This window comes from Patella vulgata, chromosome 2, assembly GCF_932274485.2.
Source record: "Patella vulgata chromosome 2, xgPatVulg1.2, whole genome shotgun sequence".
Classification (NCBI taxonomy): Eukaryota; Metazoa; Mollusca; class Gastropoda; family Patellidae; genus Patella; species Patella vulgata.
In genome coordinates this window covers 51,713,815-51,732,268 of record NC_065880.2, presented here as the reverse complement: position 1 = coordinate 51,732,268, position 18,454 = coordinate 51,713,815, and the positions used below count along the sequence as shown (strand labels likewise).

Here is an 18,454-nt window from a genome sequence, read left to right as displayed (position 1 = left end):
CAAGAAGGTCTTTATCTTCTGAACGGAGAGACCGGCAATAATGTGGCTTTGATATTAATTCTCTTATGTAATCTGGTGCTAAACCGTGTAAGTCAACAGGAGAATTTTGTATTCAATTCGGGCTCTGATTGGCAGCCAGTGGAGTTCACGCAAAACGGGAGTGATGTGGTCTCGCTTCTTGGTGCCAGTGATGAGCCTTGCGGCAGCGTTTTGAACATATTGGAGCCTTTGGATTTGATGGTCAGGAATTCCGTATAATACTGCATTATGATAGTCAAGTTTAGATATTACAAGAGACTGGACAAGAAGTTTGAGGTTATCCAAAGAGAGATATTGTTTGATTTTACTTAGTTGATGTATTTTATAAAATGAAGATGATGATACAGCAGATACTTGAGGTTGAAATGACAGGTTTTTATCTAAGACTATTCCTATGTTCTTTACTTTAACAGATGGCCCAATCTTTTCACCACCAACTGTTATGTTGCAGTGTCTGATTTGTTGGAACTTCTGTCTTGTACCTGCGAACATCACCTCTGTTTTATCAGGATTAAGCTTAAGGAAGTGGAAGGTCATCCAGTTGTGGATTTCCTTTAAACAGCGCTCGATGTTTGTCATGGATGCCTGCTGTGTGCCGGGATGAAAGCTGATATATAGCTGAGTGTCATCGGCGAATAAGTGAATGTTTAATCCATCTGAAAATGAAATGAACTGGGGTTTAACATCATACTCTTTTGTCACCAAGAAAGTCTGTGTGCTATGGTGTCATGTGACATTGTACTACAAAGGATGGTTTTGTGCATCGACAAAGCAAACCTGTTTATACCTATTTGGTATTATTAACAGCGGTGAAAGGAGTAACCTCGATCAACATAACCTACACCCATAAAATCTACCAAACATTTAGTCAAAAGTTAGTGCTATGTTGTTAGTGCTTTTACACCTACAATGTTGCAAATGTTGAATGTTATGTGTAAATTGGGCCAAGTCAAATGTAACAAATCTTCTAATTTCGACAAATACAAAACTCTTTTGTTCTATGCATAAATAATTAGCTCTAATGCATCGTGTAAATTGACATCTACATTTTGTGATTTAACTCTCGCATCTTCTCACTTTATACTCGCACTAAGTATTGTACCCTTCAACATTTTACTTTTGCATTAGAACATTTGACGTACAACATAAAATAAGCCAGAATGCAAATTAGTTCACACGGCACCTATTTTTAATCATGAAGGGTAGGATGGTTGTTGTGGCAACTTGCTATGTCCACATTGCTCCTGGACTGTCGCACACGTTCACACAAAACCCTGGTGACTACAGAGTAAAATTCTTCGTAGGAAAATCTGTGAATTCTACGAACAATCTCTTGGGTTATATCTGGAAGCCGAGACATTTTATTTTTCTTTCTTTATGTAGAAATCAACATCCGGTTGCAGTTCTCTTGTCGGGGAGAATTCCCTTCTCAAAACAGTATTGTTTACATTGTTTTCGATTTGATAGCCTCGTTTGTCACGCAATTAGTTTTTCTACAATATTCTGCTATGCACTGGTTAATTGGCCATAATAAAATCGTGAGTCATGACGTAACGTTATGTAAACATATTTGGTCCAATTTGGAGCTCTGTTTAAAGCGTAATGCTTTTGTAAAGCAGTTAGCTATTGGTTGTTACCCATTGCCCAGTCATAATTTGGAACAGAAATTTGCTTTCGTTAAAGCAGTGTTTAGTGGGATTAGGTATAATCAAACGAAACACTGCTAGGAGTATGGATATTAATATGAAGTTGGTGGGAGTATGAAGTTAATGAGAGTATGAACTTTATGATTTTAATGGAGGCATGAAAATAACGAATATTTATTGGAGCATAATATGAATGTGCCGATTCTGTAACATAAAATAAAGTACGGCGTTGGCCTAGCTGTTCGCGATAAATCGGTGTAGCGACCTTAAAATAAGTTACTCTTGGGCTTCCCGTATCTTGCACAAGATAATCAGAATTTATTTTTTATTTGATTGACCTTAATGGGCTTCCGTAGCGGGGTGTCAGAAAAGCCCCCCCCCCCCCCGCCTTCCTTTTGCACATTCAAGAAAGATACAAGTACAATGTTTGTCTCAAAAATACATATTGTGTAAAAAGACAATAATTCCTGTTTATTTCCTGATTTAAAGTGTTAAGGTTTTTTTCCATTATATTCTAGTGGAGCGTTTGAAGGGGTTGGTTTATATATATTGGTTATATTCTCGTGGCAGTTTTTCATGCAGAAACCCTTGAATATGACACTTCCATATCTTGTCAATAAAGCCACTGATCTTCAATTGCAGTTTTCGGACAATATCAAAATTTTCACGACTTAATCAACACTCAATTATGCCCTCAAAATTCTCGTTTATAACGTCTGTAGAGGATGCCGAATGTTAACGAATTTTTGGACAGTTTTTCCGCTTAGAGATTCAATTTTCACAATATTGTAGTTTAAAAATTCCCTCATATGACGATCGGATATATTACAATCAAGTCTGAGCGAACCCTTTTAGATCCGTTCAGAGTTGATTTTGAAAAATCAGTTTTATTTGTCGTCTTATTTTTATGGCACAGTAGTGCCAGTTTAAATTATCACCTGAGGTTGCTTCTAAGTCGATAAAGAAGACAGAATGACGTGTAGTCTTGTGTCGTGTTGTTGTCAGTGTAAGAGGAAGGTAACGCTGATAAATTATATTAATCCACTCTGGCTTTCCGACACAAACCGCCAGAATCGTTATTTGTAGAAACTCGCCGATTTAATGAGTTCTATTAACGTTATCAGATTTTTCTATCGGCATGTTTTTGTGTACATGGTTTAAATTACGTGATTTTAATGAATTACTTGGTTCCTGGGCTTTAAATTGAATATACTGCACTTCTCTTGAACTGAGTTTGAAAAGATTCGATTACCTAATTTGTTTGGGAAAATAAACCGTTAACTGGATATTGGGAAACTTTTTGGCAATCTATAACTAGATTAGATAATTAAGCAGGTTGGCTTCTATAAGTTTGTTGTTTAATCATTGTGCAGGAAAACAAAGTATCATTAGAACAATACATTTAGGAAACAATCGGAATTTGTTTAGTATTGTTGAAATTAATGATGACATCAACGTTTGTTTATGATGAATATAACTCGTCTTCTCATTCTACGGATGGTAAATTATCTGATGGTGCGTATCTAGCAACTGGAATCTATTTATCTATTGTTGGTAAGTATAATACTATTGGTGTGTCCTCACTGTGCCCACTTTTGATTAATCCAATTAAGGTCTAATTAGGATTAGTGGATTAAGCGGATTAGGATTAGGTGTTATAGGTAATTAGATGGGAAAAAAAACCAAATATTTTATGTAATTTTTTTTTTATTTTTCGATGTTTTATATATATTTAATAAAAATATAACATACATGGATATATCATACATCACATTAGCACTTTATAATTTAATGAAAATATAACAATTTTCGATGTTTTATATATAAAATATTTAATAAAAATATAACATACATGGATATATCATACATCACATTAGCACTTTATAATTTAATGAAAATATAACAATTTTCGATGTTTTATATATAAAATATGTAATAAAAATATAACATACATGGATATATCATACATCACATTAGCACTTTATAATTTAATGAAAATATAACAATTTTCGATGTTTTATATATAAAATATGTAATAAAAGTATAACATACATGGGTATATCATACATCACACAAAAACAAGATAAACAATGCGGCCCATCCGTTTATTTAAATTAAAACCCTCAAAACCCCGTAAACAAAACTTTTTGTTACTATTTTATACATTACCATATGATTCAAGTATTATACCATTTTCAAATAATTAATAGACCAAAAAAAAAAACAACACAAAAAACAAAAAAAAAAACACACCGAAAAAAAACTAAAGTAAAATCTGAACCCACTTCATATCTAATGTCTATAAAAAAAATATCTTTGTTTAAAATTGCCAATTTCTTGGTATTAAAGGTCTACAGTCCTATAATACTAGACACGCCACGCGCAAAGTATTTACTTATATAGTTTTGGTATGGTGGCTGATTTGTATCATGTTGTGATGTCGCCCTTCATACGCCGACAACCCGACATCACGACGTTTTAATCCAACAGACAACAACCAGACATCACGACATCGCGACATTTTAACCTGACAATACGACATTTTCATCCGACAGTCCTTTAATATTAAACACGCCATATGCTAAGTATTTACTATGGTGGCTGCTGAGTAGGCCGTAGCGCCGCTATCAGGGTAAAATTTCCCTCATATTACACTGTATAGGGTATGTCCGCCTTCATTAGCCCAGTCGGAGCAGAACGAAATGAAATGAACTGGAGTTTAACGTCCTACTGTTCTGCTCCGACTGGGCTTATGAAGACGGGCTTACACCATACAGTGTGTATGAGGGACATTTTGCTCGGGCAGCGGCGCTACGGCCTACTCATATATCGAATTCCAATTGCCAAGGGATCTTTTACGTGCACGTCAATGTATACACAGGACCTCGGTTTTTCGTGCCATCCGAACAATTAGACAGCTGTCCTTGTCAGGCCTTCCTTCCTGCACCCCTGACAAAGGGGAGAGAGAAATGGGGTTTAACGTCTTTAGCAGTGGGAGAAAACCCACGAGGTTGGACAGGCGACCCTACTCCTTGCCACGTACAACCGGGGATTCGAAACCACACCAGTCGACTCAATGACAGACTTTATGATACAGCGCGCGCACGCTAACCATTCAGCCACCCCCCCCCCCGACAAAGGGAAACCACGCATTAAAATATTGATGGACTTTCTCGGCCAACACCGGGGGTGAACCCGCGACGTCAAGGTTAGCGAGCCAGTGTCTTACTCACTTAGTCACTGTGGCTCACGGAGCAGAACAGTTGAACGTTAAACCTCATTTCATTTCCCCACTTTTCCGAACCAATCGGACTATTGAAGATATAGGCATATGCTATGCAGAGTGATATGATGGAAATTTCTAATGGACCGTGGCATTTCATCATCGAATTTCAACTGTGAAGGATTCTTTTATGTGCACGCCAATGTGTATACAGGAGGTTGGGGTTTTTTTTTTGTCCTTATAGACACTGTTTTTTGCCAGGCCCTTTGTCCTGCACTACCGACATGGAGAAACCGCGCTGCAAAATCCCGGGGAACATAAACATAGTATTGAGAGGAATATGGCCGATAATCCGATACCACGACATCACAACATTTAAAACCGACAATACGACATTTTTATGCGACATTACGACATTTTTAATGTGGTGTGTATGGAAGCGTATAGGGGTCAATAGCGCGATAGATACCGCAATATTAATTTGGTATTATGCCAACATATTGTGATTGTTCTGATGATTTTATCTCTGGAAAGACAATGGTATCTTGCTAAGATATTGTATTGTAGAACTTTTTGTGATCGTATGACTAATCATATTGTATAACTTTCTGTGATCGTATGACTAGCCATATACAAATTTCTTTGATCTTATGACTAGCCATGTAGAATTTTCTGTTATCGTATGACTAACCATAATGTAGAACTTTCTGTGATCGTATGAATAGCCATACACAAATTTCAATGATCGTAAAATTGTTTGTGATCGTATAACTAGCCATAATGTAGATCTTTCTGTAATCGTATGACTAGCCATGTAGAGCTGTCTGTGATCGTATGACTAGCCATGTAAAACTTTCTGTGACCGTATGAATTGCCATAATGTAGAACTTTCTGTGGTCGTATGAATAGCTATAACGTAGAACTTCCTGCAGTCGTATGAATAGCCATAACGTAAAACTTTCTGTTACTGTATGAATAGCCATAATATAGAGCTTTCTGTGGTCGTTTGAATAGCCATAACGTGAACTTTCTGTGATCGGTTGAATAGCCAAACGTAGATCTATTCAACTATCTGTGATCGTTTGAATAGCCATAACGTAGAACTTTCTGTGATCGTATGATTAGCCATAACGTAGAACGTTCTGGGAACGTATGTATGACAATAATGTAGAACTTGCTGGGGTTGTACATGTATGACCATTAACCCCTGTGTTAATCATTGATCAGCATGACCGATCGACTTATTATAGTGTCTGATTATGTCTGTTCGATATACTAGGTCAAGTATATTGGTGCTAATCAACTAACATTGATTAGAGGTCTTCCATTTGACATTCCAGCCTAATAAACCTATGCATAATTAGTAATAGTTTCTCTTTTCTGGCATTTTTTTTTTTATACGCCCACATTTCGGTGTCGGCGTATTAACTCGTCGCTGATGTCCATCGTTCCATCAATAAGCGATAGAGCTTACAGTTATTACAATTTTGAGGTAAAATTATTTTTTGGAGTTGTCAATGCGATAAAGGCTATAGTTTTTAAGGAATTTTTTGTCAATCCGATGTGCAGCATTGGGTTTCATGACAATGACAGTACGAAACCCAATCAGAAGATTTTCGGCGTTCATTCCGGAATTAACCCCCCCCCCCCCCCACACACACACACACACACACACATAGCCATACTTAACCGTGAACATTGTTAAATTGATAGTGGTAACAGTTTTTAACAGATTATTTTTTTGCCAATACGATATGTAGAATTGGGCTCGCATCTGAAACTACTATCATTTTATACTTACCATTTTATACTTATCATTGAAACCGGAACCCATAGGAGGATTTCAATATTTATATACGAATAAAAAATTACATTTTTTAAAAGCTATGTGAGTTCTTGTTTAAACTGCCTTTTTTACCTTTTCAGCCACCTGTGCAACATTTGGAAACATACTAGTATTAGCAGTTATATTACGAGAAAGAAAACTGCGGACAAAGCCTCATAACGTGTTGATTGTCAACTTGGCAATTGCTGACTTGGGTATTTCATTCTTTGGGTATCCTCTCACCACCATCTCCGGGTTTTATGGTCGGTGGATGTTCTCGCAGTTAGCTTGTTCTGTAACCGGTTTCTTTAGTTTCTTCCTGTCCATGGGAAGTATGAATACCCTGATGTGTGTCAGTGTCTATAGATACATTATGGTGTGTGATTCCGGTAAACGTAAGTATATCAAAGTATAATGTAAGATGCATTAAAGTTTTAAATTACTCGCTACGAATCATCTGTGGGTGTATATGTTTATTAAAAATATATAAAAAGATATGACATACTGTTCTTCCTAATTTGTGTAATTATGTGTATGATTTTTTAAAAATGAAATTGGATACGTTATAAAGCACACACACGGGAATATAGTAGTATCTTCTAATTGATAAAATCTTCAGGCGATTTTCATATTTATTTTTTTAATGTAAGTCTAGATATAGGAAATAGTTCGTTTCTCTTTACACTTTGTGTGGAAATCCTCCCGTGGAAATTCGTATAGTGATGGGATTTAATGAATGCGAATATTTAATACTATTTTTTTTATATAAAATTAAAAAATAAGGTTGTACATAGACTCATTTTAAAACGAAATCTCGCACGCGTGTAATAATTGAGTTTAAATACGATTTATTACAATTTTCAAATTAAAATAGGGACTAGCGAGGTCGAGTGGTAAGTCACTGTGCCTTCGACTACAGTGTCTATTGCTGACGTTATAGCCGAGAAGAACTTTTGTGATTTTTCAAGCCCAGTGCTCATCTTGTTTAGTTAACAAGGAAAGTGTGTCTAGTCCTTCGGGTGAGACAATAGCCATCCGTTTACACATTGGCATGTTCAAAGTCAAGTAGACGAATATTATTTTGCCCCTTGCATTGCACAATTTTTTTAAAATTTAGCAAAAATCTGTTTGTGCTCCTTGACATGTATCACAAACACTGGTCATATTTTCGCTCTACACAAAACTGCTGGCGATTAGGACTTCTGTTGCAACGTTAGTTGCACTGACACATTGTGTCTAGTTTGACTTGCGGTAAAATGTTTTCACTGATACTAATTCAGATAGCAGATGTGAATTTACAGACAACAACGCAGTATTAAAATGTTTATAAATATGAATATTTATACAGTTGTTGAATAGCTTCTAATGATGATCGTCGTCGGATATTTTGATTTGAACTACTAGAAAATGCCTTCTACATTAGCGAAAACATACATAGGTATGTTATTAACAAACTAATTAATTGTCGTATTTGATCCGGAAGGATGCCGAACTTTCTTTCCTGTCTAACTATAACTAAATGTAAATCTTTAAGAAGCCCCCAGACGCCTTTAGGAAGAGGTCTCTGGTATTATGTCGTGATGTCGTGGTTTCCCCTTTCATAAGGCGACAACCGGACATCCCACGCTGCAAAATTCCGGCGAACTTTCTTGACCAATCCCAGGATCAGTGAACATAATCATAGTATAGAGAGTAATATCACTGTAAATAATATTTGTGTGTTTTTACCGTAAATTGACTGGCAGAAAGTTGCCAGTAAAATGACTGTCACTGACTTGTAAATTTACATCTAAATCGTAGATTAAGATTTACAAACAGCGTGTAATTTTACAGAGAGTGTAAAATAACTTCGAAGGAAATTTAAATTGTGCTTGTAAATAGAAAGTGAGGTAAATTTACCTGTCACTCTAAATTTACACTGTGGTTGTAAATGCACCTCAAAGTTATCTTACACTCACTGTAAATTTATACTGTGGTTGTAAATTTACCTCAAAGTTATTTTACACTCACTGTAAATTTACGTGGTGTTTGTAAATCTAAATCTACCATTTAGTGGTACATTTACAAGTCAGTGTTAAAATACAGTGATTTTACTGGAATATTTCTGCCAGTCATTTTACGGTTAATTTACAATTTGCTGTAAAAATAATGGCATGTCTGTTAATATACAGTTCACATAATGTAAACTGACATAATATGGTTGTATTTCTACATTACGTTTGATGTAATCTTACATAAGCCTTGTATTCATATGCATTCAAGTTAACAAACCATGTGATATTCCAAATCGGACACTGTATTTTAAGAATACTTATAAAGTTATAACTCTAAATATATACTATTCAAAAAAAGTAGGGGATATTTGATTTTGGGGGCATAATACTAAAATATGCAAATGACTACGAAAAAAGTCACTATAGAACCTAACAGAAGAAACATTTCCAGTTACATGTGACGCCCAAACGCACCAATAGCTACCGCATGGAATGAAGGTGATGCTTGGGATCATCATGGGGGTCCAACCCAAGATTTGCACGACTCTGACTTTGAATGTTACAGTCATTGTGGCATTGAATTCCAGGGTGGAAACATCAGTTTAATTGTTTTAGTGACCAGAAAACAAATTTTGATATGCGTCGGCTTACCCAAAATGAAAGGTTACGTGCCCTTGGCATGCTACAGATCGGCACAACACAGGCGGTTGTGGCGCGGACGATGAATGTTTCTCAGTCTGTCATAAGCAGGCTATGGTCCAGATACCGTGATACACAATCTGTACAGGACAGACCACGCTCAGGTCGACCAAGGGCGACAACTCAAGCCCAGGATCGATTTATCCGTACCTTGGCCTTGAGAAATCGTGTCATCACAGCAAATCAGATCAGCGCTCGTCTTCAAACAGACACTGGTGTGAGAGTGAGTGGCCAGACGATTCGGAATCGACTGCATAGGGGTCACCTTCGCGCCCGACGTCCTCGCGTGATCCCTTGTTTGAGAGATCATCACATTCAGGCAAGACGTCGTTGGTGTAGGGATCGTCAACACTGGGATAATCGACGCTGGAGCAATGTGATGTTTTCAGATGAGTCAAGGTTCACTGTTGATTTTTTGGACAGACGTAGGAGGGTGTGGCGTCGTCGAAACGAGCGCTTCTAAGACGTTAACGTCATCAGACATGATCGATTTGGGGGTGGTTCTGTTATGGTGTGGGGAGGCATCACTGTTGCTGGAAGAACGGCTTTACATGTTGTTGCAGGGCGTGTTACAGGCCAGTACTACCGGGACAACATCTTGGCAGTCCATGTTGTGCCGTTCGCACGACGTCATGGCCGCCGTTTCATCTTCCAGGATGACAACGCAAGATGTCACAGGGCCAGGATCGTTACAGGTTATCTCCAACAACAGAACATCACCACATTACCTTGGCCAGCACTGAGTCCCGATCTCTCCCCCATCGAGCATGTCTGGGACATGCTTGGACAGAGGTTACGTCAACGTCAACAACGTCCTGCCAATGTCCAAGAACTTGCTGCTGCGTTGCAACAGGAATGAGACAATCTGGACCAAAATGACCTTAGACGTCTCATTAGGAGTATGCCACGTCGGATCAATGCTTGTTTGGCAAACAGAGGAGGATTTACCCGTTACTGACTTGGTTGTGATGCTGTGGTAGCTTTGCTGTTTGACCCCGGGTATCATTTTACCCGTATAATGGTCAGTCTGTGCCTTACTTAGTCTAACGATCATTTGGAATAAATCGATGAATGTGAACTTCATTTCATTTTGTCATTTGTTTCTTCGTCAGTTTCATTAGGTGACTTTAATAACACTTAAAAATCAAATATCCCCTACTTTTTTTGAATAGTATATATATATACTTTTTACAGTTTAATACGGATCTTTTACGTGCACGCCAATGTATACACGGAACCTCGCTGTTTCTCGTCCCATCTGAACGACTAGACCGCTATCCTTGTCCGGCCTGCATCACTGGTCCAACACTCGACCTCCAGGCTAGCGAGCCAGCGTCTCACCCACTTAGCCACTGAGACCCCCACCCCCTCATAAGTGGACTATAGACGAAAAGTAATGAAGCCTTAAAAGGTCTATCAATGTTAAAGTTCTAAAGAGATGTACAATAATTACACGTTTCCTGTAAATTGTACACAAATCCCGTATTTAAACATGTTTGAATAGAGAATTACCCATAAAAACAGTTAAAATACAACATACATGTATGTTAACAAACATAGTTGTATCAATACAGGTTACATGTAACAAAATACAGTTCAAACTTGTAAAACTACACTTTTATGGTTAATTTACCAATTTTTTTTACAGCAATCCCATGTTCCCCACTAATACAGTAAATTTATAGTATAAAAACATGCAGTGGTATTTTTACAGCGTTATGTTAAAGAAATTACATATTTTTCACTGTAATTTTGCATTTATTTTTAAAAGTGTATGGCGGATAACCCGACACCACGGCAACCCGACAAAACGCCAACCCGACATCACGACATTTTAACACGACAATACAACTTTTTTATGCGACACTACGACATTTTTTTAATATCGTGGTGTGGGGTGAAAATGTATTATCGGGTTAAAATGTCGGGTTGCCGTGGTGTTGGGTTAAAATGACGGGTTGCCGTGGTGTTGGGTTAAAATGACGTGATGTCGGGTTGTCGGGTTGTCGCCTTATGAAGGGGGACACCACGACATCACGACATGATACCAATCAGTCACCATAGTATCCTGTTAACACTGACAGATAAACATGCACCATAAATAGATGGGAATGAAACTGTTTATTAAAGTAACTGTTCCTGTCTTCAATTTCCTGAAGAAAAAAAAATTTCGTACCATTTAACCCACGCTAAATATGTACTTAGATTGATTATAACATTTGATAAGGAAATCAAATTGAAAATATCAACGCTAGATAAACCCCGGTCTTGAATTCAATCGGATTAAACACATGTCCATCACTTAGATTTTGCGAAACATAAAGATGGTTGTGAGCCATGTACATATTTATATTTGTTCAAATGAACAAGCTGAAAATTTATGTAGCCATTTTCGAACTTCGGCTCCACGATGATTCAATCGTTATGGGGATTCTAAGAACCGTTAAAATATTTCATATTCATAGCTCAGTGAAAATTGGACAGAAACCTCCCTTTACACAAATAGTTGAAAGCATGTAACGCGTATACCAAGACATATTCCTGAAATCCCTCTCTGCCCATCGCTGGATTGCCGAAAACCTTGTGCATGCGATAGAGGCTACAGTTTTCTACGGATTCTTTTCAAATTTGAGGGCGGCCTCCATTGATATTCAGCGTTCCGCGTACTTCTATACCAGAGTTATTCTCCGCATGTCGAAAACTTTGTGAACTCGACAGAGGCTATAGTTTAATTGATTCCTTTCAAACGTTAGGGAATCAATTAGGTCATGACAGGACGAACCCAATCGACATCTCTGATATTCTGCTACACCCACTCCCCACCCGGCTTTGACGAAAGACATGTTACCGCAATAGATTCTTTTCAAATTTGGTGTGAAGCATTGGGGTCATGTCCATAGTCAGCGTTCCGCGATCTTTCCATCTGAAGTTATCACCCATTTGACGAAAACATTGTGAACGAGATAGACGCTACATTTTTTAATGAATTCTTTTCAAATTAGTTGTACAGCATTGTGGCCACGGGAGGACGAACCCTGTCGATAGTTAGCCTCCGCGACCGTTTCATCCGAAGTTATGACACCCCTGTAGATTTGATGTGAAAGTTGCAATTTCACATTTTTATGTTATATTTTTAAAATTTATTAAAATAAAGCCTTAAAATAGATGGTATCTACAAACAGCCCTACCTTGTTAAAAAATAATCCTATAATTCACTATTGCCAGTTGAGAAATTGGCAAAAATATCATTTTCAACTTCAAATTCAAACGTTTGAAGATAGCTATTCCATGGCGGGGATAGAAAAACAAGGGAGGTAATTGTGTTATTATTTCCGAGGTCCAAGGACTTTTAAGTGGGAGAATAATACCTATGATCGTATAATAGTGAGTTGACAACCTATTGAGCAAAAGACATAGAAATAATTATGTTTTGACTTTCTTAGAAAATATGAAATTATCGCTTGAAGTATTGTGGTAATTAGAGGACAAATCCTTTTGATATTGCGCATTTTGTGGCTTTCGGTTCCAGAGTTGTTATTCCCTCTTTGCGAAATATCAAATTTGGTCAACATCCAAATTTTCCTTTCGGATAAGCTGGTGTGGATACCTTGCTGCCGTGCTGTTCAATGAAATGGAATAAGATAATTATGTAAAGTGTATACAATTTATTGCTCATTTATATCTGACTCTTCATTTACTATCAATGACTTCTCGCTCCCTTGATTTCTCGTGGCGTGACGAGACGGTTACAAAATGCCCGTAAGTGGCTTCCATATAATAATCAGGCATATCTTCTTATTTCAGAAAAATATCTCAGTTTAGCTAACACCAAATACGTCATTGTCGGAATATGGTCGCATGCCTTATTTTGGACTGGATTACCATTGCTCGGATGGGGTGGATACCATTTGGAACCTTTCGGTACATCGTGTAGTTTAGATTGGGCCAACAGAGCATACAGTAATATAACCTATCTGCTATGCACTATCGTAGTTTGTTATTTAATTCATGTCATTATAATTGGAAAGTGTTATTATAAAATAGTTATAACAACTAAAAAATTACAATTGTGGGAAAACAGCAGTAACAGAAATCTACAAACTATGAGTGATGTGTTATGGGTTCATAGAGTGACAACAGATAAACAAGTGACAATTGTAAGTATTCTGTTTCTGATTTATGATTGTTTTAGTAAATCGTGACGTTACCGTCGATGATGTGTTGCCCTTGTATTGATTGATTGGTGATCATTGTAAGTAGTAGTATTAATTACAGAGATTAAAGAGTCATGCAATTTATAATAAAATATAACGTTAATTATCACGAGATGCACAATGAACCTTTACTAGTAATATAAAGTCGATGACCCAAAAATGAATTGGGGTTAAGCGTCTTAATTCGTTGTATAGCGACGGAGCTAATAAAAACGGTCCAAACCATGATATGTTTGTTTTATATCAAAATAGATTCAAACATGATGCATACATTTGCTACATTACAGAAAATTGATTATTAGAGAGGTGTTCTGATTGTATACAAAATATATAATTTTATGGAAACAATTTGTACATAGTATCATGAATTTTATAGAAACAATTTGTGTAACATAAATCTTATAGAAACAATTTGTGTAACATAAATCTTATAGAAACAATTTGTGTAACATAAATCTTATAGAAACAATTTGTAAAATACCATGCCCCATGTCGATCATGTGCGTGACCTGAACGATATAATTATTATGGCAAGCCAAAGCGGAATTAATTGCAAGACCGTTTTTCTGTATGGAAAGAGAAAAAATCGAATATATAACAATTTTTTCATCACCTTTCAATCATTTTTTTCTGTACAAAACGACGTATATCAATAAAGATTATTTTTTTCCACTGCTGCTCTTGTATTTTGTTATAGTCAAGTCAATTATACTGTTCACAGAAATATCTTATCACTATATTCGGTTTTTGTAAACAATTCAACAAAATTATTTTTCACGTGTCAAGACAAAAAAAATACACATGAAAAGTTCGGCAGTTCTTTGTCCACATCTGGATTTGTTCCTATAAGACATTCTGTGTTTGAAAGTTAATTCTCTCTTTTTTACAGATGTGTTTTGCATTAGTAGCGACATTTTTAATTATATGGACACCATATGCCATAGTCTGCTTGCTTTACGTCATTTTACCTGACATTCCCGTCGCCTTGACAACCATACCTACGATGTTTTGTAAGGCTGGGTGTCTGATGAACCCAATAATCTACTTTGCTACCAATGCTAAATTTCGGGACGTATGTCGTCACCTGTATTGTTGCTGTTTTTACAGAAAGGTGGAGAATGGAATTGTGCCGTAAGTTGAGAAATAAAATAACTTCCATGGCTTAGAATTATTTATGTATTGTATTTCCCTTTATCAAACCGTACTTTATTACACACTACACAACAATATCTGTGGCGTTTTTGGAATCAAGCGGCACATAGATCTTACACCATTGGTATTCTTTTCCGTTGCAACATGCCTTTACGTTGTGTTTTCTTTTAACCTGTATTGTTCTAAATAGGTTTTATATAACAGTAAAACATCAAACGACACATATGGCTTTATAACACGTCTAAACAACAGCAATCTTATAATGTATTTAAGAACTCTGCTCAGCCGTCTACTGGGGTAACTCAATTCTAATACGGATATAGTAGCGATATGATGCTCAAATCCCACATGTGGCGGGGGCCATACGCTTCTTACTAAATCCACATGCCCTCGGGAACCCGTCGTTGACCCTCAGCTGGACCAGACACGTGTATACTTGCAAACACATCACCCTTGATTCCAAACGTCCATTTCTGTACGCATACATGGAAACGTGTTCGTATATTGCCGTCGGCTCCGTCGGTCCACACGTCCGTCCGTCGGTCCGTCGTCCACAATTTCTTGTGGCAACTCTACAGATTACATTTATTATCTGATCAGTTTGAGATATAGTCTTTCGAACGTTCACAAGGTTCAACAAAGTGAAACAAGGACCATATATTGTTTACAGCAGTGAGACGAAGAGCCCTATTTAATTTCAACAATTTCCGTTAATTACTTCTAGAGTTATGGTCCATGTTTCACTTTGTTGAACCCTGTGAACGCTCGAAAGACTACAGCTATCATCCGATCTGTATTGGATTTACATATATATTATTTGAATTAGTAAAACGAAGAATCGTTTTGAATTTCCGTTTATAACTTCTAGAGTTATGACCCTTGCTTCACTTTGCTGAACCTTGTGAATGCTCTAACGACGACTTAAGTGATGATTCGTTCTGTATTAAATTTACATGCATTATTCAAAAAAGTAAAACGAAGAAAGCTATGGAATTTCAGCAATTTCCGTTAACAAATTTTATAGTTATGGCCCTTGTTTAACTTTGTTCAACCTTGTGAAAGCTATATCGACAAAAGTTTTCATCTAATCTGTATGAAATGTATATGCATTTTTAGATCACTCCATAAAAAAGGGCTATTGAACAATTTCCATTAATTACTTCTAGGGTTATGGCCTCTGTTTCACTTGGTAGAACCATGTGAATGGTCTATTGACAAAAGTTATCATTCGATATGTATGGAATTTTTATAGATTATTTAAATCATTAAAACGAATTTCCGTACTGCTCAGACGATTTAGCTGCTGTGGGGGTATGTTTCGTTGCTTGGCAACCTATCTTTCCAAGAGATAGCTCAGCATGGGATGCCAAGAACTACAACCATTAACTCAAAATCCTAGCCCTAATTCAGAAAGACCACACATTTTTATGCGAGAAGGCAACTGTCCGGTACGATTACAATATTCGATATATGTGAAATGCGAAATTGTAATCTTTTTAATATTCCAGATTGAAATGTTCTCTTGATAAAGGCCTAATCATAATTTATTCATTATATTTATAGCAAGAAGGTAAAGGCGTATGACGAAGTTACTAAGGATGGTGTATATGTTGGAAGAGGTACTCTAAGCGTTATTGATGACCCCTCTATGTTTTAATAGCCTCACTGAACAACAATTAAGAAGAGTGTTTCGTCAACTAAACCTATAAAAAGAAAACTATTTCATCTCGGCCGAGTTAGTTGCGAGATTATGTTGTGTTGTTCTTAATGTTAAACGTCCGCTTCCACCGAAGATGATATCGCAGACAAGTCTTATTTTTCATTTTTATTATCTTGGCGCACGCGCCCTTAGAGGGTCTTTCCTGTGGGAGGAAACCGAAGTACCCGGAGTAAACCCACGAGGTTGAGAAGGCGCCCCTATCTCCAAGCCACATACGCTCACACTAGGGATCAAAACTACACCCGCAAGCCAGAGGTGACCTGTCAGCTAGAGGTCGAAGCGCGGCACTCTTTTTATACGTCCACATTCATAATGTGAACGTATTATGCCGTCGCCCCTGTCTGTGTGTGTGTGTGTGTGTATGTATGTATGTATGTGTGTGTGTGTGTGTGTGTGTGTGTGTGTGTGTCTGTGGTTCGCCTACAGGGCGCAATTCTTCATGGATTTTCTTCAAACTTGGTATACTTATTCCTTATACCCCAAGGAAGATCCCTATTGTTTTTGGTGCATGCCCGACCCCCCGGGGCAGAGCCACGCCCATTTCTAGTATTTGTTTGTTTGTCGTCTACAGGCCACATTTCTTAACTAATAATCTTGAAACTTTGCATACACATTCTTTGTACCCTAAGGAACATCCCTATCGTTTGGGGTGCATGCCCAACCCCCAGGGGCAGAGCCACGCCCATTTTCTTTTCGTGTGTCTTTGTGTCGCCTACAGGGCGCAATTCTTACTGGATTTTCTTCAAACTTGGTATACTTATTCCTTATACCCCAAGGAAGATCCCTATTGTTTTTGGTGCATGCCCGACCCCCAGGGGCAGAGCCACGCCCATTTCTAGTATTTGTTTGTTTGTCGTCTACAGGCCACATTTCTTAACTTATAATCTTGCATACACATTCTTTGTACCCTAAGGAACATCCCTATCGTTTGGGGTACATGCCCAACCCCCAGGGGCAGAGCCACGCCCATTTCCCATTTTCTTTTCGTGTGTCTTTGTGTCGCCTACAGGGCGCAATTCTTACTGGATTTTCTTCAAACTTGGTATACTTATTCCTTATACCCCAAGGAAGATCCCTATTGTTTTTGGTGCATGCCCGACCCCCAGGGGCAGAGCCACGCCCATTTCTAGTTTTAAAAAGTACCATATCAATCAAAGCAGGAATGTGGACGTATATTGCAGCGGTAGCGATGCTCTTGTTTTTTCTTGTAAATATGTTTATTCATAGATATAATATATACATATTAATTCTGGAATGGCGCGGCACTCTAGACCACTGGGCCATCCCAACCCCTAGAATGGCACTTCTCATTTGAAGTGTCGACGTTGGTTACCTTTCTGTTACAAATGTAACCGATATCTGTCGATTTATATGTAAAATACAAGCTTATACGAATCTACTGTAGAAATAAATTTTTGTGTTAGCTAATTATCAATATTAATCCTTCATCAGTTGTATTTCACGTAGCCTAAAAATAGTTGCTTCCTTTACTGTTGAATCGTGATTTGTTTATATAAGTGAACCTGTAATGATGTGATATTGAAAATGTCATAATTTCGGAGGTATCTTCGTTCAATCTACCCATAATGGATGTTTATCTTTTCATAATCTGAATATAATTATTGTGTTATTGTTATAGAAGGTAGTTTGCTTCACTAACTCAATTATATACATAGCTTGGGACCTAATTTCACAGTATTTGTCGATAAGATGTCAATTTTTTGAAGAAAATGAGTAGATAGTATTGTTGTTATAGGAAGTATAGTGGTTTTTTTCTAAATCTATTCTAAGTTGTTTTTGTTGCGGGTTGTAATCAAACACGTCGTTTCGTAATCAAACATTTCGACCGCCCATCTATGTTTAGTTGATATTTAAGAAGTTAATTTATGTTGTGACAACGGACACTTTTCAATAGTGAGTGGACCAATCTGACTGAAACACA

At 37.2% G+C, this 18,454-nt stretch overlaps 1 protein-coding gene across 1 annotated transcript; it reads left to right on the top strand.

The window, feature by feature from the left end:
- Window positions 1-1,234: 1,234 nt before the first annotated feature.
- LOC126809484 (rhodopsin, G0-coupled) lies at window positions 1,235-16,801 on the top strand. Its single transcript, XM_056099153.1, has 5 exons — window positions 1,235-1,241; window positions 6,835-7,128; window positions 13,231-13,583; window positions 14,530-14,771; window positions 16,356-16,801. The coding sequence occupies exons 1-5, from the start codon at window positions 1,235-1,237 to the stop codon at window positions 16,447-16,449; spliced, it is 990 nt and encodes a 329-aa protein (XP_055955128.1). The 3' UTR covers window positions 16,450-16,801.
- Window positions 16,802-18,454: the final 1,653 nt, after the last annotated feature.

Coding starts and splice junctions, on each gene's coding strand:
- LOC126809484 (XM_056099153.1), top strand. Junction 7,129..13,230: donor GGTGTGTGATTCCGGTAAAC/GTAAGTATATCA, acceptor TTCTTATTTCAG/AAAAATATCTCAGTTTAGCT. Junction 14,772..16,355: donor GTGGAGAATGGAATTGTGCC/GTAAGTTGAGAA, acceptor TTATATTTATAG/CAAGAAGGTAAAGGCGTATG.